The 27,115-nt window shown below is 34.9% G+C and overlaps 1 protein-coding gene across 3 annotated transcripts; it reads left to right on the top strand.

Moving 5' to 3' along the window:
- The first annotated feature begins 1,168 nt into the window (after nt 1-1,168).
- On the top strand, nt 1,169-21,476 carry LOC107854834 (poly [ADP-ribose] polymerase 1). Of its 3 annotated transcripts, none has more exons than XM_016699827.2 (20): nt 1,169-1,481; nt 2,502-2,551; nt 2,639-2,822; nt 5,905-6,082; nt 6,183-6,522; nt 6,830-7,025; nt 7,177-7,341; nt 7,459-7,519; nt 7,604-7,667; nt 7,743-7,994; nt 10,813-11,050; nt 11,224-11,339; nt 11,410-11,486; nt 11,603-11,763; nt 19,154-19,345; nt 19,660-19,768; nt 19,917-19,999; nt 20,132-20,269; nt 20,408-20,590; nt 21,066-21,476. In XM_016699827.2, exons 1-20 carry the CDS (start codon nt 1,338-1,340, stop codon nt 21,111-21,113), a joined length of 2,979 nt encoding a protein of 992 aa, XP_016555313.1. In that variant the 5' UTR covers nt 1,169-1,337; the 3' UTR covers nt 21,114-21,476. The 3 variants fall into 3 exon arrangements, with proteins under 3 accessions (XP_016555313.1, XP_016555314.1, XP_047263941.1); XM_016699828.2 differs by having other exon boundaries at nt 20,682-21,476; XM_047407985.1 differs by having other exon boundaries at nt 1,217-1,481; nt 5,998-6,082.
- The last annotated feature ends 5,639 nt before the right edge of the window (nt 21,477-27,115 follow it).

Genomic DNA, 27,115 nt, shown 5'->3' with positions numbered 1-27,115 from the left:
AAAGTCTTTGAGCTAAGTCTTGTCTCTAAGGTAATAGTTGTAGAACATCTCATAAATGAAAACATAACGTGATAAAGTCAACTTTGCCCGTAGGCTATAATTTATAGTTTGAAAGTCCTTAAGCTAAGTCTTGCCTCTAAGACAATAGTTGTAGAACATCTCACAAATAAAAATATAACGTGGTAGAGTTAACTCTTGCTCGTGGGGTATAATTTGTTGTTTGAAAGTCCCTGAGCTAAGTCTTGTCTTTAAGGTAAGAGTTATAAAATATTTCATAAATCAAGATATAATGTGGTAGTATTAACTCTTGCCCATGAAACATAACTTGTTGTTTGAAAGCCATAAGTCTTGCATCTACAATGTAGTATTGTCAACTCATGCCCATGAAACGTAGCTTGTTGTTCCAAAGTCATAAGTCTTGCCTTTATAATGTGATAGTGTTAACTCTTGCTCATGAGATGTAACTTGAATGGAAGAAATCGAAAAAAAGAACAAGAATTATAAAAATTGAGGAAAAAGAAGAAAATGAAGAAAAATATTTTAAAAATAAAAATCAAAGAAAATGTAGAAGTTGAGAGAGAATAGAAAAAAATAAAGGTTGATGAAAATTAAAAAAATATTAAATAAAAATAAGATCAAGAAAAATTTATAAAGAAAAAGGAAAATAAAAAATAAAAATGAAAGAAAGATAATTTTTTTTTATAAAAGTAGACGTTGAGAGGTGTAAAGAAAAAAAAATAAAGTTTGAGAAAAATTAAAAAGAATAAAAAAAAAGAGGAAAGGAAAAATAAAAAATTAAAATACTATAAAATAAAAAAAAATTGAGAGGAAAAAAGAAAAAAAGTAAGGGTTGAGAAAATTAAAAATAAAAAGAGAAAAAAAAATTAAAAATCAAAGTAAAATTAAAAAGAAGAAAAAATAAAAGTTGAAAGATAAAAATATGGAGTTATTAGATCATTTATATAATTTAATCTATTGATCATAAATAATTTTGTATAAATAATTATTAGTTAATTGATAAAGGCTATTTTACGAAAATCTTTTTTATTTAAGACTAAAATTTAAAAGCTACCCAATTTGATTCTATTTTTGAGACCCATTATCATCGAATGCAAGCCCAATTATCAGTTTACTTGAGCAAGTCCATAAGAAGTTGGTTGTTTGGAGCCCATTAGGTCCACAGTGAAATAGTAAAGCTTCTCAGACAAGCTTAAAGATTCGAGAAATCATTCCCGTCTTGCGTCAGTGCGGTGACATCACCCTCGTAACTGACACCATATAGACAGTGGCACAAAGAGAGTGAGTGTATAGAAACGAGTAAAACTGTTGAGGGCAAAATGGCGAATCCGCCAAAGCCATGGAAAGCAGAGTATGCAAAATCATCGCGTTCATCGTGCAAAACTTGCAAAAGTTTTATTAATAAAGAAGTTTTTAGGCTTGGCAAAATGGTTCAATCCACTCATTTTGATGGTTTCATGCCTGTATGTTCAGATTTCTCCTACCTATTTTAGTGAATATCACAAAGTTGGAGCCTTGTGTTGCCATTTTCTTGGTTATTTTCTTGCATTCTAGTTTATTTCACTTGCATAATCCTGTAATGAGAAAAATTTTCTCTCCTCTTTTATTATTAATTTATGTATTTCTTTTCACTCTGTGCCTTTTCCATGCCTTTTGAATTGGGTATTAATCTTTTTTTTTTCTTTTCTTTAAAGTAATTTTCTTGAAGTTTTTGTCACTTTGTTTAGTGTTTTCTTTTTCTTGTGTGGGTTTCACGGTTACCTTTTTGGTATGGACATGCTTCGTTTTCTGGGATAGGAAAAATGTAGACATTTTGGTGAAACTTATTTTTGTGTTAGAATTTTGACTTGGTGAGTTCTTATTAGAATTAAAAATCAGGTGGATGTTACAATGTCAAAAACAACATACCCGGTGAAATCGGAAAGCATTATAGAGCATTTAACAACAGCAAAATAATGCGAAAATAGAGGCACAAATTGATGATATGGGTTGCTTCATTGTAGTTTTTTTGTTTGGTGGTTTTAATCCGTTAGGGTAATAGGGAAATTTCAACTACATACGAGAAGCACTACATATCAGGATGTGCTGAAGTATGATTGTCAGTCCTATATGTGTCGTGTCTTGTTGATTCTTGAGATCTGAAGACCCTTAACATTTTGAATGTGTTAGTTGATTCCTAAAAACTGTAACCTGCATACTGAAAAGAGACGCAAATTTAGTATGTTGAAAGAACTCCTCGTGAAGTGTTCGATGGAACAATACCACTTGCTGCGGCATGTAGCTATTGGAAAATTTGGTGTCAGAGCTTCCCTTGTGATACTCATTGTTGATTAGTTAAGAGTGTTAAGATTTATTGCTGTTATATTTTTCATTTTTGTTCTTGTTTACGAGCTTTTAGTTAAGTTTTGCTTTATGTTGTCACTGATCTCCCTTTGATCTCTCCACTTTATGTCCATTTAATTGGTTCTTGTTTTTTGAATCAGATGTGGCATCATGCTAGCTGCATCTTGGGGAAAGCAAAACAGATAAAATCGTATGCTGCATTCATTTCCAAATATTACTGCTAAATTGTGGTTTGAGATGCTAGAAATAACTTTATTTACTTTCATTTTGGTCTTAGCCTTGAAGATGTTGAAGGGGTTGACCAGTTGCGGTGGGAGGATCAACAGAAGATAAGGGAATATGTAGAAGTTGGTGGATCCTCAAACATCCCTACTCCTGCTGCAGTGGAATATGGTATTGAAGTCTCTCCAGCCTCCCGTGCTACCTGTCGGCACTGCAACCAAAAGATTGTTATAGGGGAGGTTGGTTTTTCACTCAATATGCTTTAGTTAGCTATACTACTACTAATTCTTTGTTAAATTCTAAATCTGCCGTAATTACTTTCCTGGGAATTATTTTTTAGTCTTGGTTGAATGTTGTCATAAATCATCAGGGATTTTTTTCTTCTTGGTGCAAGCGGTGCAAGCACCTGACTGCGATGTGTTTCTTGGGTTAATTTTTCTCGTTCTTTTTAGAGAAAAAGTGTTATTTTAGACAAAGGCTAATCTCTAGGCGTGAGAGAATTTCTTTTCTCAAAATTAAATGACAATTACTGTTGTTTAAAACGCTGTATGCAGATCTCTGCACAATGACAGAGCTTTGAATATCAGATCACCGGATCATAAAGCATAAAATAAAGATAAAATGCTGGACAGAACAAATATGGTCCTCCAAGCACCAAGACCATGTTATATGAGGAAATATTCTGGGAAAATGCACAAGTAACCCCCCAATCTATGGTCGAATTTTCAGCACATACCTTATCTTCATGGAGGTCCTATTATCCCCTAAATTTTTTTTATATGTGAACGGATACCATCCCAAAATGCTACAACCAGATCTGTGAAGACGCGTGAACTACACGCGCTTGACATGTGTATTCCTATTCAAATGTATCCTTTTTCACTTTTTACATCTTCTTACATCTTTTCATTTCCTTTATATCATCAAAATCAAATTCAAAGTTTAGTGTTCTTTGTCAGGTACCAATTTTAAGAACTAAAATCTAATTAAATCTCTTCTTCTAATTTGTCTTCTCTATTATCATACTATGTTCAAATTCTAAACTTTGTTGCTATTGATTTTATTTGGAAAAAAAGAAATCAACAAAAAGCACTTCATTTTTTCAGCAAGTTCTGGTTCTTCACATTTCCAATTTCGAATCTGAAATTCTGGAAGGCTTTTAAGGTTCTGATTGCGACAAGACTGAATTTGAGTGTTTGTTCTACTTGAAAATCGGATGAAAGAAAAAATTTGGGTATTAGATTAGGTTGAACCCTCCATTGACGAACCTTGAAACTTGGAGTTGGTTTGAATTGAATTCAAAATTTTGAGGTTGACACCAATATGTTGTGGTTAATTTTGTTGAAATCGTCTGACTGGAGATAGTTTTGAAGTTTGGGATCAATTGGAGAATGTATTGGCTAGATTTGAGTAGAGATTGCAGCTGAAATTTGAAGAAGAACCACCATTGCTGAAAATTTGAGTTTTTAGGTGTATCTCTAGAAAAAGATGTTAGCTATTGAGCTTGAATTGTGGAGGTGTGCGGCTGCTAGTGAAAAAGCAATGGTGGAAGGGAGGTGTTAAGTGGAGGAATTGTTGATGGAGATGGAAGGTGAGTTTCTGATGGTTTTGCCAGTTGCTGCCATGAACTTTTTACCTTAGGGAACTTGGTGTTTTTTTACAAAAGAAAAAGGAAAAAAAGAATAATTGACTCTATTATAAAAAAAAGGAAAAAAAATATTAAGGATGTCATTTTAAGTAATAATGTTTATTTAATTAAGTGCACTTAAGTGTCCAATCAAAAAAATGTCATGTGTAAATATTAATTAAAATTTAACCTTTTTTCCCTCGCATTCCTCAAAGAGAGTGTACATACTCTCTATGCCACATCAGCACCCATGGGTTTGCCATGTGTTTATTTCATTTTGAAAAGGTTTAGGGTTTAATAGGATCCATGTAAAGATGGAGTGTATCACTGGAAATTTGGTCATAGGTTGTGGGGCACTTATACAACAACAACAATATACCAGTGTAATCCCACAAGTGGGGTCTGGGGAGGGTAGAGTGTACGCAGGCCTTACCACTACCTCTTGGAAGTTGAGGGATTGTTTCTTAAAGACGCTCGGGTCAAGTGCAGCAAATCCAAGTACAAAGAAGAAGAGATCAGTGAAGAAAACATAACAACTATCAAAGGAAACAGTGAAAAGCCTAGAAGAAACGCCTAGAAGAAACGGACGAGAACGACAACAAAATGGTGTGATAATCTAACACAATAAACAACAGACGATGATATATATCAAAAGCAAGAAGTACAGTAATATAGCTAGTTCAATGACACACACTAACAAGCCTAAACCCTCGAAAACCATGACAACACTTCACTACCTACAAACCTTCTACCTTAATACGCATCCTCTGCATCCTCTTATCTAAGGTCATGTCCTCGGTAACCTGAAGTTGTGCCATGTCCTGTCTAATCAGTAATCACCACTCCCCACTCCCCAGTACTTATGTTTTTCCCAAATATTTTCATTCTGGTCACACCAGTAGCAATACATTGCTTTCTTTATGTTTGAATTACCAGAAAACTGTTTTAGTGTTTATCCCTCTCCCTCTCCCCTTTAAATTCATGATTCCTTAAACATGATGTATCCGTAAGATTGTAGGAAACTTACTATAAATGTATGTAAATGTTAGTTGCGAGAAGAACTTTTTTGGTCTGCGTCACTATTTGTAAGTTCTTCTTGAACATCAGTAGCAACAACAACATACCCAGTGCTTTATCAACTAAAAAATAAAAAATAAAAAATCCTACCAAGGGGAAGACAGATGTACGTAGTCCATACCACTACCTCAGAGGTGAGATAGAGGTGAGATAGTGTTTCCGATAGACACCTGGCTTAAGATAAAACAATCTAGACAAGGAATAGTAAAAGGACAAGATACAATAGAAATTACTACACCCAATAATACCATAGACAAGATTCACCAAAGTAATACAACAAATGATACAACATCCTGAAATAATGCTAACCTTCTACTCTAATCTGTCTCCTCCACAACTTCCTATCTAGGGTCAACCTCTTATAATTTCATTGATTTTGAAAGTTTGGTTATTCTCTTTGATGTATGGCATTAAATTGTTCATGAATTCTCTTGCTTGTGTAAATGATATGGCTTTTAGCCTTTCCTATCTTGTCGAAATTACTGAGCAGCGTATGAAATATGAATTAATAATTGGATTTAGTATCTATGTTCTTATATATTAATTACGTATCATCCTAATGAACAGTCAACTAGAAGCTCAATATATTTTCTTAAGTACTTGCTATCTCTTGTTAGGTTCGCATATCATCAAAACCTAAAGGTCAACGAGCTAAGTCCCTTGCATGGCATCATGCAAAGTGTTTCTCTGAAATTTCTTCGACTACCCAGGTTGAAAAGTTATCTAATTGGGATACCCTCTCGGCTGCTGATCAGGCTGTTGTTCTATCCCTGTTTAAGAGTTCTGCATTGACGGGTATATTAAGAACTTTGCTCTGTTGATTGCACATCACTGTCATGGTTGGATACTCTTTTTTGGCCTCGTTAGCAACTAATGTGTTTGACAATTGTCTTAGGTAACACGATTGATCCCAAGGAGGAACTAGCACAGGAATCCACATCTAAGGCTGGTGCCAAAAGGAAAAAAACCAGTAACAACAGTGAGACATCAAAGGTTGTTAAAGCTGAAGCAGATGTTTCTGCTGGCAAAAAAGTGTTAGGCAGAAACTCTAACAATGCGAAGGATGAACTCTCCAAAGCGTCTGAGCTGGAGAGTCAACTGGAGGCACAGACTAAAGCCCTATGGGCACTCAAGGATGATCTCAAAAAGCATGTCACTACAGGAGAGTTGCGAGAGATGCTTGAAGCTAATGATCAGGAAACTTCAGGATCAGAGCTTGATCTTCGAGATCGCTGGTGTGGTTCTTCTGCTGGTTAATCTGATACACCTAGATATGGCATTGGTCACTTATGATGCATTCAATATTCTAACTTTTTCTTCTCGATTGCCAACTTCAGGGTAGTTTAACTAGTACAGTCTTTGATCTCGACTTATATGAGCTTCACTTTCCTTCCTTAGTTTACCTTAAGTCCATTATTCATTGACCTTTTCTTCCTTTTGGATTTCTTTGTTTGTTGAATGTAAACTACGGGTTCAATGTGGATGGATGTTTTGTGTGGCACTCATACGTTTTCTTTTGTTCTTTTTCTTGGCTTTATCCAGTGCCGATGGGATGCTTTTTGGAGTGCTCCCCAGATGTTCCCTTTGTTCAGGACACCTTCGATATTCTGGAGGCATGTATAGATGCCTTGGCTATTTGTCAGAATGGAGCAAGTGTTCATACTCTGTCACCGACATAAAGCGTGATAAAGGGAAATGGAAAATTCCTGAAGATACCAGCAATGAGTATCTTCTTAAGGTACATAGTTAACAAATTCTAAAATCTGATACATAAGTATAAACAGCACTTTAAAGATTTCCTTTTAGCCAAAACTATTATTAAAGATGTGAATGGAAGTTTATGCTGCTCTTTAGTTGTAGAAATTATAGAACTGTTATTTTCTGTTCAGTGGCATAAGGCGCAAAAGTCAAAAAAACCAGAAAGGATACTGCTTCCGGTTACACCCAACAAGGCATCTGTGAGCCAGGCAGCTACTGGGCTATCTCAGTCTTCTAAGAGTGAAAACCTAGGGGATCTAAAAGTTGCTTTGACAGGATTGTCCAGAGATTCCAGGGTAAGACTTTTCCTTTTTCAATTTCTCTTTCGTCTAGTGGGTCTCTCATGAGTATTTGAGGTTATACTCTTTCCCTCTGATTTTGTTCAGCTTTTTTATTCACTTACAATTTAATAGGAGAACTGGAAGAGAAAAATTGAGGAAGCTGGTGGACAGGTGCATGGCAAGTTAAAGAAAGGTGCCTTGTAAAGTTTCAGAATTTAGGTTTAAAATTTGTCAGTCCTTGTTATATTCTGAATATTAGAAGTATTTGGACTTGCAGACACAGATTGCTTAGTTGTGATAGGGATGTTGGATGAACAAGATTCCGAGATAAAGAAGGCCAGGTAATTCCTTGCAAGTTGCAACCAATACATTTTACCCTGTCAAATTCTTCACTTTCAGCTGCTTCGTTCTGACAGGAGAATGAAAGTGCCAGTAGTTAGAGAGCATTATTTGGTGGATAGTATCAACAGGAAGAAAAAACTCCCTTTTGGCCTGTACAAATTAGAAGCTTATGGTGAGACTCAAAGCATGGTAACTGTCAAAGTTAAAGGGAGGAGTGCGGTTCATGAGTCATCTGGCTTGCAAGATACAGGACACATTCTTGAGGACAAGACCAGCATTTATAATACGACTTTAAACATGTCAGACCTCTCAAGTGGTATTAATAGGTGATGTATCCCTATTTTCCCCTCTGAAATATGCAATAGCAATCTAAAATCCGTCTTTTTAGTCTCTTTTAGTAAGTTCTTCTGTGTTTCACTTTTGGACTTTTCTGCATCACTAATTGAGATGTCTCTGTGTAATGTAACTGTCGTGTGGATTCTGCCTAACAATTGAATCATCATAAACTTTGTAAATAAGAAGTAAATTGTGGGATGTATAACAACATTAACCCCAAGCTAAATGCACTAATTTTAAAGTGAAGATGTTGGAAGTATTTGCTATTTAAACCTCAAGTGAATTAGAAGAAGTATACATAAACCATCAGATGTAGCTAGAGTATTTGGGGCCAAACTTACGAAATGGGGTGTTCCATCATTATCACAAAAGTTCAAGGAAAGTACATGAGAAATAACAATCTTTCTTCACACTTCATTTGGTTAGAGTTGGAAAACTAATATTCATGTGGCTAGGGAGTTGGATGTGAGAAAGTGGAATTAAGACTAACTAGTTTCAGAGAAACACACATAGAGTTAATGGAATGATGAGTGTGTAAAAGAAACGAGTTTGAAAAGTTGGTTGCAAACCTTATGCCTTGAAGGAATTCGTATTATGTGGCTTAATATGGGCACCAAAGAGATTCACGAGTCTAATTAGCTGAGCAGGTAGTGATTGAATCGAGTTGAATAATTACTTTGTGGATGCTATGGTTTTAGCAAATATTTGTAAGAAAATCCTATATGTGGATCAAGCGCTGCAGGCTACTACAAATTTATATAGGCCAAAATACATAGACTACCCCTCTAACTTGTCCTTTGTTTTCATTTTGGTACTTCTTCTCAACCTTGTTCCATTTTAACCTTCCAACCCCATTTCTCGTGTACCATTTAAGCAAAGAAAATAATATTCGGTGTAAATTATTTACCACGATGATTTCGAATAGATAGTTTATAGTATTATCTTGTGGTTGTCTTGTTTCCCGGATTAGCTAGCAGTTTATTATCCCATTTTGTTGTGTGCTTTTTTTTTTTTTTTATTTGTTATACTGTTATCTGCCCTGAGCCCGGGGGTCTATTGGAAACAACCTCTCTACTTCACCTGGGGTGGGGCAGTGGTATGAACTGCGTACACATTACCCTCCCCACACCCCCACTATGTGGGAATACACTTGCGTACACATTACCCCCAGACCCCACCATGTGGGAATACACGGGGTATGTTGTTCTTGTTGTTGAAGAACAAAATAAAGGTAAGAAACATCCAATTTAATAATGTGACGTGTTTTAGTTTTTCATGTCATTCAGGTCATCTGGGTTTAACCAAAATATCTGCCTCCTAATTTTTAACTCGGCCTCAATACGGGTTTAAATAATCCATCTTCAATACGGGTAAAAAAAGACTACGTTTCATTGCTAATACAACAACATACCCAGTGAGTTCCACATGTGGGGTCTGGGAAGGTTAGAGTGTACACAGACCATACCACTACCTCGTGGAGGTAGAGAGGTTGTTTCTACGAGACCCTTGACCCTAGTGCAACAAATCCAAGAAAAGGAAAACAGTGAGGAAGGCGTAAGAGTTTCATTGCTAATAACACTATTAAAAATGCTAAAACTCGGCAAAATAAATGGCGGACTCCGTCTGTCTGTCATTGAATTTTTTATTATTTTTTTGAGAAAATCGACGGATTTCACGAAAACCAATGTACTTTCTTAAGTTTCCAGCAAAAGTGTGTGGAAACTATAAAAAAGAAATTAGTTTTTTGTTAAAGAAAACCAATGGATGTTTGTCGATTTAATTTAATTTTTACGAAAATGGACCCGCGTCCTTTGATTTTTAAAGTACAAACTGTAGTTGAAGAGTATAAAAATAAAGGTAAGTATAAAAATTTGTCTATTCAGTATTTTGTGTTTAGTGGTACATGGAAATGGAGTTGGAGGGTTAAAATGAAACAGGGTTGGCTAAGCCAAGAAAGTCAGCCACCTTATAAGGAATTTGTTCTTCTTTTCGTATGTGCTTCCTAGGACATGAGTGAGTACCTCATAAGAGGATTTGATGGTGTAATTTCCTTTTCCGTCTCTGCCATACTAAATCTATCGTTTTCACTTGTGCCCTTGATGTGCTCCAGATTTCTAAAGTTCAACGATTCTACTGATTTCCCAATCATTCAGTGACCTTCTAAAATTCAAGTGCTATCCTTGTTGCCCTAAGTTTTACATACTTTTGCATCTTGCTGCTGACTTCGATTAAATTTAAAGGTATTTGGAAACAACCGCGTCGAAGTGCCATGTCCTAGCAAATTATCTCCCTGGAAATATGTTTTCATCCCATCCTATTTTGTGACTCACATTTGTACTGTAAGAGAAGGTCAATGAGCTCTGATTGATCTCCATACACTTACCACTTGGTATTAGGCATAAGGTGAAGCTACCCCATCTTAAGCCCCAGTGGCCTTCGGTCCCATACTTTTCAAAAATAACCCTCCTCTGCAGTGCTTGTTTCTCCAAAATAAACCTCCATGACCATTTCATAAACAGGCCTTTTAAATATCATTGGTTTGAATTTTCCGAAACCAAAATTTTAAAAGAAGTGGATATCTCTCTACTTCTACATTCTACATGAGTATTAGGGTGTTCTTTTAAATATCATTTGATTTTGGAAATAGCTCGGTTTTCCATGCTGTAATGTAGTCAAACGTCTTCAAATTATAAAGCTGCAATTGTATGAAAGTGGAAAGAAAGATTCTTTCTCTAACTTTGCCCATTTGAGATCCTGGTTCTGTCTGATCATATGGTATTTTAGCATTTTTGTTTCTATTATCTGCAGTTACTACATCCTTCAAATTATTGAAGAGGACAAAGGGTCAGATTGTTATGTTTTTCGCAAATGGGGTCGCGTTGGAAGTGAGAAAATTGGAGGAAACAAGTTAGAGGAGATGTCTAAATCAGATGCAATACAACAGTTTAAGCGTTTGTTTCTTGAGAAGACTGGAAACTCATGGGAAGCATGGGAACAAAAGAAAAATTTTCAGAAGCAACCAGGCAGATTTTTTCCTTTGGATATTGTTAGCCACCTCTTCTCACCTCAAGTCTTTAAACATTTTGCTGTCTTTTGTTTTGGGGGGATTGCAGCGCTGGGATTCTTCTCTAATAACACCGACTTTTGCTATTTTTGTGCTATAGAAACATCAAGAACCTTCACCAAATACTGAGATTTTCAAAATGATTTACTTTTTAGGATTATGGGGTTGACGATAAACCCACTACTAAGAGAAATCTCAATGACACAAACAGCAAACTTGCCCCTCCATTGATGGAGCTGATGAAGATTCTCTTTAATGTCGAAGCATACAGGTTAAATAAAATCTTACCGTTGAACTCCTTGTATATTTAAGAAATGCAGCTGAAACCACAAGTCATACAGGGCTGCTATGATGGAATTTGAGATAAATATGTCGGAGATGCCATTAGGAAAGCTGAGTAAAAGGAATATCCAAAAAGGTACATTTGTTCAGCTATCTACTTCTATTGGGTATCTCCTCTGTCTATTTATGTGGTGTTTAAGCTCATCTGCCGACCAGATCCTACCAGATCCTGATGATGTTTCTGGTACTTAGGTTTTGAGGCATTGACGGAGATACAAAGTTTGTTAAGTGGTACTAATCTTGATCCAACTGCCAAGGAGACCCTTCTTGTTGATGCAAGCAACCGCTTTTTCACAGTCATACCATCTATTCATCCTCATGTTATTAAAGATGAAGATGATTTTAAGTTGAAGGTGAGAAACCTCTTTACTTCATATCAATGTCGCTTAATTTTGCTACCACTTTGCCAGCTGTGTTGTGCAGATTTTGAGGATCACCAACAGTTCACCATGTTTAAAAAAAAAATTACCAGCTGCCATGTCTTGCAATCTTGAGGCTTACTTTTTTCCACTTAATGGAGGTCTAAATCTGAATCTAGTTTTTAGCATTTTCTTTTTTCAGCAACCACTTATTAGCTCTTTAATAGATTTGAATCGTTCATATTTTGTTCAAAGTCTTAAAATCATTATGACCTTCCCTTAAAGTTTCATTAACATAACCTTTCATTGCTATTCTATTTCTTACCACCACCATGCAATCATCAGTCATCACCGCCAACCACCACCAATTGCCTCTGTCCACCAACCACCTTTATCGCCGGTCTCAACCTCACAACTACCAGTATCACTTACCACCACCAATCATCTCAACCATCCTCCATTACTAGCCATTGCCAACACCAACCACCTCCATCACACAACTACCACCACAGGCAGATCCAGACTTTGAAGTTTGTGGGTTCCCGACCATCTCAAATTAAAAAAATAAAAGGAGAGAAAATAAAGGTCTACAAGGTGACCAAGAAGACAACAACATACTCTGTAATGGGTCCCAAGCTGTATCTTTTATATATTTACCGGACTTTCTAACATATATACAGAATCCGTGCAGAAGTTACTGGTTCCGTGAATCCCCTTCCAATACCCTGAATCTGGCCCAAACTACCACCGTTAACTACTAGTACCAGCAACCTCCACCACCCCCTTCATCGCACAACTACCATCGCCAGCCACCAGTACCAACCGCCTTTGCTGCATTACCACTACTACCAACCACATCCACTGCACAATTATCAGCCCACAACCACCATTAGCAATCCACTGCTAGCCACCACAATCCACCATTGTTGCACTTCCATTGCCTTTGCTTACCACTATAAACCACCATCGGCCACCGTTGTACAACTTATCACCGTACTCCATGAACTAGGACCATTGGCAATCGTCCCAATATCTAACACTTGGATTGATGTTCATCAAAGACAACAATGTACATACACCAAATAAATTAAATCTTCTATAATATACTATGCATATGGTATTTATTACTCCCTTCGTTTCATAATAAATGAATTGTTGGATTTTGGCACATATATTAAGGAAAAAGCATTAAAGACATAAATTTAACACAATTTTTCATTTTTACCCCAAAAAAGAAAAAGTTGACCTTGTAATACCTTTTCAAAAGTTAATTGGTTGTCAAATCATAAGGGAAAATTTGAAAAAAAATTCAATGATTCACTTATTTTGAAACACCAATAAATACCCCAACAATTCACTTATTCTGAAACGGAGGGAGTATTTATTTATTTTAATTTTATGTTTATTGCTCCTAATTTTTAATTAAAGATAATTTTTACATGCTTAATGTTGAGAAAGTAATCCATCTTAACTATTTAGTATTCATATCTAGGTACATCTTAATAATTTTATATGTGTTCAGATTCAAACATCTTAATCTTAATTATAACAAAAGAGGCCTAAGAATAGGTGTCTCTGGTTTTGTTCATTCTTGGAACATCTATTATTGCATTTTGTGGCGCCTCTTTTCTGCAAATTTTCACTAGTTAAACAGGTTTTATGTGATGTTAGCTATCCGAATCAAAGCTTCCTTATGGTCTTCTGAATCATCTTCCAGGGTCGGTGGTTACTCTTTTCCAAGTCATTATTCTACAACCATTTGTAGCATGAACCTACTGGGAAAACTCCACTCTTCACCATTCATTGCAATCTATTTGTTTTTTTATATGATAATCGTGGTGTTCGGGCCTGCTTGCGCGCACCTTGATTAATTCCACGGGATATCTGCCACCTCCCACCAGCAATAGGTACCAGGTAACTCGGTCCACTAAGGCTAGAACATTTGGGTAGAAATCACCTAGTGTGTCTCTGTCGGGAATTGAACCTGAGACCCTATGGTGCTCAACCCAACTTAATTGAGCCACTAGGCCACACCCTTGGGTGCACAATTTGTTTGTTTTCTCCACATTCATTTTGCCTTTTCCAATTTCGTCGGCCGAAGAGTAATACTTCCCATTTCTCAGTCTTGTAAGTTTTTTTTGAACAACATTTCCACACTTTATTACTATAGCATTCACCATTCTGCTAAGTTCAGTGGGGATTGTTTTCGATTAAGTTACTCGGACTCGGGTGCGGATTTTCGATAAGAGTGCAGATCTAGAGGTTGGATCCTTCATGATCTAAGATTCAGGGCTATAGATACGGGTGCGGGGATTCGGCTTAAAATAATTCAAATTTCTAAAATTAGAGTTATAAAACCTAAATTATGAGATATCATGTGGGAAAACATTGAAAAGAGGAGAATTCTGGAATGAGATAAAAGGAAAAGGAGAGACTAAGAACGTGGCTTATGCAAAGTTGGTGGAGGGCAGGGATGGCGAGGAGAAATAGACGATTAGGGAAGAGCATAAGTTAGCTAGGAAAGAGGCTTAGTTAGTGGTTACTGCGGCTAAGACAACAACTTTTGAGAGCTTGTATGCGGCTTTAAAGGAGAGGTGGGGATAAAAAGTTGTATAGGCTGGCCAAGGCTAGGGAGCGGAGTGCTTGTGACCTTGATCAAGTGAAGTGCATCAATGGTGAGGATGACAAAGCGTTGGTGGATGGCACCCTCATTAGGAGGAGGTGATAGTCTTATTTTCATAGACTTTTGAACGATAAGGGGGACAAAGGTTTAGTGCTTGGGGGGACATGGAGCACTCAGAGAGGTGTCACAACTATGGCTATTGTAGGCGTTTTTAGGTTGTGGAGGTCAGGGATGCTATTTGTTGGATGCGTAGGGGTAGGGTGACTAGGCCAGACGAGATTTTAGTGGATTTTTGGAAGAACATTGGCGGGGCAGGTATGAAGTGGCGGACAAGGTTGTTTAACATCATTTTTAGGACAACAAAGATGCCGGAAGCTTGGAGATGGAGTGCGATGATTCCTTTATATAAGAACAAGGGGACGGGGACATTCAGAGTTGCAACAACTATAGGTAGGGTGGACATGGTACGGTACGGTACGATATTTTAAGCTTCGGTACGGTAATTTCGGTTTTCGGTATCTAAAGGAACAATACCATTACCATACCAAATTAGTTCGGTATGGTTCGGTATTTTTAAATTCGGTTTTGGTATTTTACGGTATGTTAATTCGGTAACCATACTTTATTTGATTTCTACTTACATATATTCATATAAAAGAACTTTAACTTTAAATTTTAGAAATGTCTCAATCATATTTAGACTAACAACTATCTTTGTTAATCAATTACACAAAAAGAACATTTCAATCACGAGTGAATAGTCCGAGATGCAAACTCTGAACAACATTACCTAAACTTTAGCATAGTACTCCTAAATAATAAGCCTCCCCAAAAAATTATTTCTGAATAAAAGTTACTTTTGTGTTCAATTGGCTAGTGGATGATATATCAATACATTTAATAATCTTAAATATAATATATATATATATATATAGAGAGAGAGAGAGAGAGAGTTTTATATGTTATTACAAAATTTTGGTGCGGTATACGGTATTTCGGTATTTATTGCATAAATACCAAATACCGTACCAAATACCAAAATAATTTAAAACACCTACCACATACCATAACATCTATACCGCGGTATAAAAAATTTCGGTTTCGGTCTGTATTCGGTATATACCATACAATGCCCACCCCTAACTATAGGGATCAAGTTGTTGAGTCATACTATGAAAGTTTTTTAAAGAGTGGTAGAGTTAAGGTTGAGGAGGTTTATGACTATTTTTGAGAATCAGTTTGGTTTCATGCCAGGTTGCTCGATTACCGAACCGATTCATTTTGTGAGGAGATTAGTGGAAGGGAGATGAAGAAGGACTTGCACATGGCGTTCATCAATCTTGAGAAGGCGTAGGACAGTCCCAGGGAGGTCTTATGGAGGTGCTAAAAGGTTACAGGTGTACCTGTGGCGTACACTAGGTTGATTCAGGACATGTACGATGAAGTGAAGACTCGTGTGAGGACATCAAAAGGAAATTCAAAACACTTTCCTGTTTTGATTGGTTTGCACCAGGGATTGAATATTGGTCCGTTTTTATTTGCCTTGGTGATGAATGTTTTGACTCGGTATATTCAAGGGGAGGTGCCTTGGTGTATGCTATTTGCTGATGATGTAGTGCTTATTGACGAGACTCGGGGAGGAGCTAATGATAAGTTGGAGGTTTGGAGACAGTCCGTAGAATCTAAAAGGTTTAAGTTGAGCAGGACCAAGGCGAAGTACTTGGAGTGTAAGTTCAATGATTTGACGCATGAGGCTGACGTGGTAGTGAAGCTGGATTCTCAAGCCATTTGAAAGAGAGATAGTTTCAAGTATCTTGGGTCTATGATTCAGGAGGAATGGGGAAATTGATGGGGATGTCATTGGTGTAGGGTGGTTAAAATGGAGGCTTGCTTCAGGATCTTGTGTGATAATAAGATGCCTTCTAAGCTTAATGGTAGTCAAGAATTTCCACATCCAAAAGTTGAAGGTCGCGGATATGAGGATGTTGAGATGGATGTGCAGATTTACAAGGATGGATCGGGTTGGAAATGAGATTATTCAAGAGAAGGTGGGCGTGGCTTCGGTGGAAAACAAAATGCAGGAAGTGAGGTTGAGATGGTTTGGGCATATGATGAGACGGAGGACGGATTTCCCAGTACGGAGGTGCGAGATGCTTGCTATGGATGGTTTCAGATGGGACAGAGGTAGGCCGAAGAAATATTGGAAGGAAGTGATTAGGCATGACATGGAATAGTTACAACTTACAGAGGACATGACCCTTGATAGGAAAGTGTAGAGGATGTGTATTAGAGTAAGGGTTAGTGGGTAGGTGTGGGTCCTTATTAGTAGGGAGGAGTGCTTCGTTTGGCGATTTTACCTGTAGTCGAAGTGTTGTGAATGTGTCTTGTAGTTTCTTATTCGTGTTGTATTACTCTGTGGGTTTCTTGTTTCTTCTATTATCTAGTGTATTACCATATTTTTTTGTTTGTTTTTATGTTCTCTGCTTGCTTGGTATACTGTTCTTTGTCATGAGCCGAGGGTCTATCGGAAACCACCTCTCTACTTCATCTGGGGTAGTGGTATGGACTACATACACTTTACCCTCCTCAGACACCACTTTGTGGGAATACATTGGGTATGTTGTTCATTTTCTTCAATTTCACGTTAGCTTTTGTTTTGATTATAGAAATCATTGAACCAGTCCAGAATTTTTCCGTTGATTTGGGTCAAAGTATCCAAACTCGATTGACCAGATCGGGTATGGATCCCACACCCACTCCCATGTCGGTCGGCACCGGTGTGACACCACAAGTGAAGATAAGAACTTAGATTTTCAATACTATATGGATCCAAGAAGCATCTTTTAAAATGTTCCCGTGCATCTATGTGTCATGCTGCATTCGAACTTTCTTCACATCTCCAATTTTCATTCTGACGAGCCAGAACTCACCTGAGTCTTTTAATTTGTTTCCATCGGCCTGTACCATTGGAGGTTAAGACCTGTTTGAGCACTCTGGTTTTTGATTCCACATCGTTTGTATAGTAGGCTTTTGTTCAGTATTTGGTTTGTCATGCCTAATCACCTTCTTTCTTTTTCCGTAGCACCAGAGTCCACTTGACTAGATGAAACTTTGTCTTGATTTCCTTCCCATCATCTTGTAATCTTGACTCAAGGCTGAAGCAAAAGGTATTGTATGAAATTTAAGTTAAGATTCAGGTGAGCCCAAGGTGGGGTTGTTTTAGGTGGTAAGAGGACAACACATAATGTATGGAGTGAGAAATGCATTACGAGTTAAAACTCTGCTGCGGACAAGAGCATGGTAATTAAGTGGAAATGAGTAGAGGGGTGGACCCATTATCCTCTGGGTTTTGAATTTTGTGCCAGCTGGCCCTTGGGGATTTCTGGGTGGTTAAGAAAAAGTTAAGATTTAGATTTGTAGAAAGTTTGAGCCATATTTATTAACTGAACTCATTTATAAATTGCTTATATTTGCTTTCTTTCATATTTTTAAAGATCATGCATTGCTTGTTTAAAATGCTAGGTTTCGTCATCTTTTGGTATTAATAAGTTTATGTAGTAAGAGGCCGTTTGGTTATTGGTTAGAGTTATGTAGGTATTAGTAATACATGGATTAGTTATGAGGGAATCTATGTATTATTTTATGCAGGGATTAGTTGTGCAGGTTTTAGTTATTCATGAATTAGTTATGTAGGTATTAGTTATTCATGAATTATTTATGTAAGTATTAGTTATGTAGGATTAGTTACGTGGGAATCACAATATATACATGAATTTAATATGCATCCAAAGTTGATGGTAATGCAAATATGTTCAAAAAGTACACCTATAACAAAAATAACAATAACTTTTTTCCTTTTTTGGTGTGTTTTTTTCAATATTTGTTCTGCAAATTTTGTGTGTCGCAATTTTCTATCAATGCGATATTTTTCAACTTGTTCAAGATTTGTTTCTAATTCTTTTTTTTTTCTTTATATATCAACAATTCTTTCTTATTTACAAAGGCAAGGAAACAACATCAGTAGTTGGAAACGAAGTAACAAAGCATAACAATTAACTCAACCGTCAATGATAACAAAAACATTAAATCATCGGTAACAAGAAATATCAAACCAGAGATATGTATTAAATATTATAAAATATTTTTAATGGCGAATCTCAAGCAGCAGCTACTGCAAGCACTAAACTTAAGACAAAAGCTTGAAAGCTCCCACAATAAAAAAGTTTTAGAATTGAATTGATTGGGTAAATATGTAATTCTGTAATGTAATCCATGTATAAGTAATATCCACAACTTATTCCACCTACCTGGCATAAAATTATACCTAGATTTCCTCATAAGTTATGCAAGTATTAATTACGTAGAATTACTAAAAACACAACCAAACACCGTCTAAAATTAATACATGAATAACTTTTATACAACATTTGGAATCTACCAACCAAACATTGTATAAAATTATTACATGAAGAACTTTTATCCTATTTGCAAACCAAACAGTGTATTAAATTAATACATGAATGACCAAGTTATTCATGTATTAGCTTGGGCCTTATCCATTAACCAAACGACCCCTAAGTGCATGGAATGAGTTGAGAGGACATGCTCTGTCTGAGGTAATATGTCTCTTCAACATCCCATGTGTTGTTGTTTTCTTTGGCAAATCTACTGTTGTTTTTTTCACTCACCATCTCTTATAGCAAATCTCATTTGGGTGCCAGGATACCAGCTAACATATGTTGCTTGTGTATTTGGTGACAGATAAAAATGCTGGAAGCTCTTCAGGACATTGAAATAGCTTCAAGACTTGTTGGCTTTGACATTGCCAATGATGACACTCTGGATGAGAAGTATAAGAAGCTACACTGTGATATAACTCCACTTCCTCATCAAAGTGAAGATTATCGGGTGATTGAAAAGTATCTCCAAAGTACTCATGCTCCTACACATAAGGTGGGTTTAAGCCCCCTTTTAGTTTTGTGACTCCCCCTTTCTCTAACAGTCTTCCCTTAGAAGCTCGCTAGTTGTTTACTTCAATCTTTTTGTGTTTTGTACTAATGGAAACCCAAAATGGATCTATAATCACAGCGGGCTTACGGTGGTGAGAGTACCACTAGAATAGATGGAACTGAATCCTCTCCCCGCCCTCTTTAAAACCTTTATCTATTAACCTCCTCCTTATTGAAACTATTTAGGAAAGACATCATGTTTTATGTTTTTCAACTTTTTGGAATAAAGGGTATGTGCTAATGTTGGAAATTTCTCAGGACTGGGTTCTAGAAGTGGAAGAAGTGTTTACTCTCGAACGTGAAGGGGAATTTGAAAAGTTTAAACCCTACAGAGAGAAACTGAAGAACAGAATGCTTCTGTGGCATGGTAAGTTGAAACACACATCAAGTCGACCTGTCAACTGGAGGATTTATCAGTTGAATGGCTCAGAATATACATTGTATTTGAAATTTAAGGTTGTGAGATTATTATCAAACTGTGAAAGTGGACTTAACTGCATAGAAACCCTTTTCAGGTTCCCGTTTGACAAACTTTGTGGGTATACTAAGCCAAGGACTAAGAATTGCTCCTCCAGAAGCCCCAGCTACAGGATACATGGTATCACCTTTACATTTACATTTTGCACTTTCTGATTTGACCTCTGTTTCTTAGTTACTCTTTTGTCTGTATATCAAGTCATTTACTAAGTTAACACCTATCTGATGTGCAATGTCTTTTCCTACCTTGTAGTTTGGAAAGGGAATATACTTTGCTGATATGGTCAGTAAGAGTGCACAATATTGCTTCACTGATCGCAAGAACCCTGTTGGGTTTATGCTTCTCAGTGAGGTTGCTTTAGGTGAGGTTTATGAACTAAAGGGAGCCAAGGTGAGTTAATGCAGTAGGATTCCCATATCATACTGCTGTTATTTCATTCATTCAGTGTGTTGTCCTATTTCTCTCCGTCTGTCTTTTTAACCTTGTTACTTGTGATATTTGTGGCGGCTTTGTCTGGCTTCCATGTAGTATATGGACAAACCTCCTAAAGGGCAGCACTCTACTAAGGGTCTTGGCAAGACAGTACCTGAGAGATCAGAGTTTGTGAACTGGAGGGATGAAGTTGTGGTTCCATGTGGAAAACCAGTACCATCAAATGTTAAGAACTCTGAGCTTTTGTACAATGAATACATCGTCTATGACGCTTCCCAAGTAAGTGTTCTCGTCAACACTAGGTCTGTTTCTTGATAGAGTTTGGTGATAACCTTTGTGAGTATTCAACACCTATTCTTCTTTGATGCAGCGCTAACTCATCTGTGAATTGGTCAATTGGACGAACTATAGGGTTATGTATTTACCTTTTGCTTCTTTCTTATAAATCAGTTGGTTTATGTATTTCGTGAACATCAGAATTTTGTGCCACTGACATAAAGAAACGAAGTGTTCTAATCAATTAACCCCGTTGAAGCAGTTTCTTAGTTGATACACAGTGATAATTCAATTGTTTTGCATTTTGACTTTCAGGATCGCTGTGTGCAGAAATCATTTATGAGCTTTATCTTTTAACAACTATACATATTTTGATATCATGTTCGAACTTCTTGCATGACGGGTAGGGATATGGAGCACATAGATGATAGATGAACATACTGATGAACCGACTGCTTTAAATTTGTTTGTTCTGCAGGTAAAGCTGCAGTTTTTAGTGAAAGTGAGGTTTCATTATAAGCGGTGAAGATATGATTCAGATTTGTAAATGTCTCTTTTGCAAAAGATGGTTTCACTCTATATTAGCAAAAAACTGCACCTTCTTACTCATCATGTGAAGGCTTGACATGGAGGTTATCTTTTGTTGTGTATATGGTTTCACTCTATATTAGCAAAAAACTGCACCTTCTTACTCATCATGTGAAGGCTTGACATGGAGGTTATCTTTTGTTGTGTATAGGGAGGGCTAGATCTCATTTTACGTTTTTAGGGGAGATCGCTTCCTGCTCATGTAAATGCCTCATTGTAAGTGATGAATCGTGTTTCTACATTTTGACGACTATGATGCTTAGCTTCGTGGTAATGGTTAACATTAGCGGTATTAACTTCAGAGCTCTCGCTGCTAACTGTCGCTGAAGCTTCTTTTGCTCTATAAATTTCTCGGAGACCCGGTTTGCATAGCGTACTTTCCACTGCTACTTTTCTTACGAGTTGCTAAAAAGTTAGACATGAAACTTGTTAGGGGTGCGTAGTTTCTCGTGGCTTTGCTTTTGCTAAAATCGTGACTTTTGCTAAAATCGTGAACTGTTTGAAGGCCTAACAAGTAAAACAAACTATGAAGGGCTATAGCATGAAAGATGGAACTCCCTTCGCCTGATTTTATGTGGTATTCTTTTCGTTTTAGTCCGTCCTAAAAAAATAATTTTAAAATTTCCTTTTTATTTTTAATGAAATGGTTTACAGCTACACAAATATCTAATATCTAAGAATTGTTTTAAATTATACTTCCTCCATTTAAAAAAGAATGCCTTACTTTAATTTGGCACAAAGTTTAAGAAAATAAAGAAACTTTTGAATCTTGTGGCTTTAAATTAAAGTTGTGTTAAATGTATCAAAATGTCCTTTAATCTTGTGGTCCTAAATATATTATGTGGAAAGTTGAAATTAAAATATTGTCAAAAAAGAAAAGGGATCATTCTTTTCAAAACGAACTAAAAAGGAAAGTAGGTAATTTTTTTTGAAATGGAGGGAGTACATTTTAAGTCTTTCCTTTGTTTTTTTCTTAAACAATGTGTAAGTCAAACAGTATCATGTAAAATAGGCTGGAGAGAAACCAAAGGTTGCACTTTCTGTTTGTCAACTTAAGTTGCAGGGATGCACTGGAGGTACTAGTAACAAAAGTAGCTCTTGAAAATATGACCTGTCTAACCTGTTCAATTCTGCGACCCATCAATTTATTGGTTCTAAACACTTTTTGACTTGTCCATTTGAATACATCTAAAAATTTGGCTGATGTGTAGCTTAACTTGATTTATGAGAAATTTTGTTAAAATATTTTGAAAAAGGTAGTTTTTTGTTTGATATGTCATATATAGCTATAATAAAGAATATACACGGACAAAAAGGAAATCATAGCTTAGTGAGAATGGGGCAAATTGAGATATGATCTGTATTAGCTTAGCAAAAAGGAAATTGAAACCTAGCAAGAAGAGGGCAAACTGGGGCATGATATGTGTTTTAACTGATTTTAGTTCAATTTCTTCAACTAAAGTAATTCACTCAGCTTATTATTAACCTTTTTCAGCATAGCTCATTTTGATATGTTTAAGTTGATTCATTCATTTGATACTTCTAACCTAAGTTAAAAACTAATGATCCTAGAAAGTGGCTACTGACGAATGATCTAGGTAAGACTGCAAGAATCAAATGTTTGTGACTAACTTTGATAATGACATGATAAGTTTGCTTAAATGTAGGGAGGATGTTTGCTGCATCCATAAATGACAAAGGTGAGTTGTGCAGCTGATGCATGAACACAACACAACATAACATGGAGCTTCACCATTTTTTCTGCAAACTGCCATTTTCTTTTGTTAGGATGACGAACCTCTTATTAGCACTTCCATTTGACTATAGACGTAGTTTGCCAGTTGTTGTCCTCCCCATGCGTTGTCCATTGGTGAGTTTTTTGGGTTGCAGAAAAAGTTTACCGGCAAAATATACGGATGACTAAGAGAACTACTCTCTTCATCCATTTTTCACTTCTCTAATGCTTCTTTCGTTACTGAATATTTTTCGTTGTAGATATTTCACAATTTTTGTTATTTATAACAAAAATCAAGATATAATTAGTTGTGTATTTTAATCGCCACCCTTAGTCATAAATATGGAGAGAAATAAATATCGTGTAAAAAGAGAAATATTAAATAAAGATAAGTACATAATAAATAATTAGTTAAAACTAACTTCTTGTTAATATTTTTCTTAAGGAGTGCAATTTAAAAAGGTGACAAGTAAATAGAAATGGAGGAGATATTGACTTAACACACCCTTTAAGGAGCAATAAATGAAATAAAAATTTTACCAAATCACACTTTGTATATAATAAATTTAATGTTTTAGAAAACATATATGGAAATGTCTAAAGTTAATTATAAGGATAAATTAGAAGTAGCTGATAAATTATTTTTTAATTTTTTAAATCAAATTAATAAAAAATGGACATCTACTTCTAATTTTTTAGACAAGTAAAATTAGACGGAAGAAGTACTCCCTTGTTTCGTGTTAGTTGGTTCTTTTATTAAAAGCATTTGTTTAATCTAGTTGTTCCTTTTGTGAAATTAAGAGGAATATGTTCTTTCAAGATTATCCATATTATTAAATGAATACATAAAGTGTACATACTCACATTTATACTTTCAAAATATAATTAATAAAATTAATTTAGTAAAATAAATATTTAATTAATATTTTTTAAATAGAAATATCAAGTTAATAAGGACCAACTATTTTAAAACGGAGGGAAGCAACTGTTAAAAATTATTACTACTAGAAATTACGTATTGTTTGCATCTTGTTCTTATAGTGATCTGACCCGTTGCTCAATATTAAATAATGTTTGTACTTCCTTCTTTTTTTTTAAATTATTTTTTTCTTTTTTTTGTGAGTTAATTTGATTAGATTTTAAAATTAAATTAGATTTAAGTTAATTTTTAAAATTAATATTTAGGTATTCAAAAACTACATCAAAAATATTATGGAGAGTACTCTGTCTATACGAGCAGCAGAGCAGTGACTGAGTTGATAATTGGAGGATATGTTGGTTGTATAACAGTATCCATTTATAAGTTTGCTTCCTTACAACTCTATCGTATACTTCCTTCATTCAATTTTACTCGTCACAAATTTAGATATTATTTTTATTAAAAAAATAATAATTGCTGGTATAACTTTGTAATTTTGTCTTCATTAATAATTGTGCCATGTTATTTAATTAAAGTCAAATTTCAACATTGTTGAAATAATTATTTGAATGATACTAAAATATTTTTTGGGTAAAGAGGAACAGGCTTTTACGGTATACTCTTAATGGTAGTTCATCTTTTTTTTTTTTCTTTTTTTTTTTTTAAATTGAAGGGAGGGGAAGGAAAATGGGAGAGGGGATTACAATATGGGGAATCGAACCTTCATCAACACGATGGGAGTTCAGGTAACTAACCAACTAAGCTACTAAGATTCTTGTAATTCATCCGTTTTTGTTAATTCAATTTCAATAAAAAATATTTTCTTTAATAAAATTGTAGTAAAAAAAGAATTGGAGGAAAACAATTGAATTCCAACAAATGCTTCCATCAATATATTTTTTGTATCGTTATTTATTTCTTAGAGCATAAAAGATATTCATAAACTTTTTAAGAATAATATTTCAAATCAAAATATTTTATATTATAGGAGTATGTTTTTATGCATTAATTACAATGAATGATTTAAACACTTTGTAAATTTTTCTATCATTAATTTGATTTTTAAAGACTTCAAAAAGTCTTGAAACATTTTTCAAGGTTTGTTAATTCAGTCCTACTAGGAGTAATTAATTAAAGGTATAATGTAATTTTTTTTTTTTTTGGTCTTATCTTGATTAATAAAAAATAATAAATAAAAATAGAAATTAAATTAAAAAATTTATGACGAGTAAAATTAAACGGAGGAAGTAGTACATATGTAGGTGCAACACTTAATTCACATGCTATAATCCGAGGTCATAGATATGTTGCGCTGATTTAGTGAGCATTTGGAAACTCGTGAGCAAGAAAGCATCAAATTCCCAAGGTCTTTAATAAACGTATATACCAATGAAAGTGGCTCTACTTTCTTCACCCCATATAACAAAAGCAAAGCATCAAATTCCCAAGGTCTTTAATGAAGTACTCTCTCCGTATAATTTTACTCGTCTTAATTTAATATTATATATTAATTAAAAAATAATTAATAACAAGGATACTTTATCATAATACCTCTATTAAATGATGTTTATATTTTAATTTGGAGAAAAAAATTAATATTAAGGATAAAAAAGGAAAAAATATTAGCCTTCTCTTGATTAATAAAAAATGACAAATAAAATAAAAAATTAAATTAAAAAATTTGAGATGAGTAAAATGAGACGGAGAGAGTATATACCAACGAAAGTAGCTCTACCTTTTCACCCCATATGTCAAAGTCAAAATAGTCATGCTCCCGTCATGCCTTTTACTTAGGTTCTTGTTGATTTGACACACTTTTTAATTTTTTTTAACTAGTTTTTCCGCACGTGCCTTGCACGTATAACTTTTGATTTTTAAAATTAGATGATTTTGTCTATTGTGAAGATTTTTAATGAAGTGCAAAAAGTTCAAATCACTTCTCAAATATCCTTCACACTTTAATAAAATAATATAAACATAACATATATTTTATTGTAAGCACGTATATATTTTATCATCAGAAGTTTCAAGTGGTTAATGGATCGTCACTTTTGCGTATGTCACGCAGTTCTTTTTTCCTTGCTGTTACAAGCTAAGAGAGATGAATCGATTTGGACCATAATTATAGTATGGTTATTTTTTTTTTTTATATTTTTTTTCTATATTTAAAATCTTTTCTTATTCTTAAAGTTAAATCTCTAGAAAATCGTTGATTACTTACTTAAATTTTTTAAAAATTTGGTACTTCTTATATTTTTCTTATTCTAACGCTTTCATATTTATTTTTAAATTTTTTAAATTTTAAAAATTAATTAAAGTTGATTTAGAATTCTTAAACTAATGAAAAAGACAATAGTTGTCATTAATTTTGATGATTTCTAATAAGAAAATGTTTAGTATACATATTTAATTAATTTTCAACTTTTAAATAGTAGGAAAATTGTGAAAAGATGATTTCGTCTAAACCAATGACTTTTAATGAAGGATAAAAAGTTCAAACAATATTTCTAAGGCCCTTCACACTTTTAATATATTATAGATATATGTAGATATAGATAGATATAGATTTATTACTCATTGAAGTTTGATTATCTTATTACTTAATCAATAAGGACTAACTTGAAAATTGTATTGCATATTTTTTAAAAAATAAATACAAATAATTTAAATGTCAATCATAAAACATGTTATCATATTGAACATAGATTAAACTTAATTCGATAACTACTTAGAATATATAGATGATGATGACAATTATAGAAAACAGAGTTATAAAAAACATCTAGGTTGTATCCAACTAAAACATAACATCCAATCCCATCATGAACTTTTAAATGTTCTTAGACTTAGTGGAAATACTGGCAATAAAATATTTGGATAAGGTATGAAAATGTGGCTCATACTTAGCGATAGTCATGGAGTCCTGCTCCAAGTGATCAAACTCGTCTCTCATTTGATCCCTCAAATTGTAGGGCATAAACCTATCCAAAAAGGCCTTAACAAACTGATCCCAAGCAATCTTTGGTGAACCAAAGAGTCTATTGATAATGATTGACCTCTACTAACCAGGCTACATCTCTCAACTGATAAGTAATGTAATCAACTCCATGCGACTCAAGCGATCCAATGCTATTCAACGTCTCTCGATAATCAATCAAGAACTCATAGACATCCTCGCCCATAACACCACTGAACTTGGGTGGATCCAAGTGAGTAAATCTCTCAAAACTCTTCTAATCCTCACAAGAAATAACAGTACCTAAAGAAACAGGAGAAATAGTAAATC

This window comes from Capsicum annuum, chromosome 3 (genome assembly GCF_002878395.1).
Source record: "Capsicum annuum cultivar UCD-10X-F1 chromosome 3, UCD10Xv1.1, whole genome shotgun sequence".
Taxonomy (NCBI): Eukaryota; Viridiplantae; Streptophyta; class Magnoliopsida; order Solanales; family Solanaceae; genus Capsicum; species Capsicum annuum.
The sequence above is the reverse complement of the archived record's forward strand: the minus strand, read 5'-3'. Positions and strand labels throughout refer to the sequence as shown.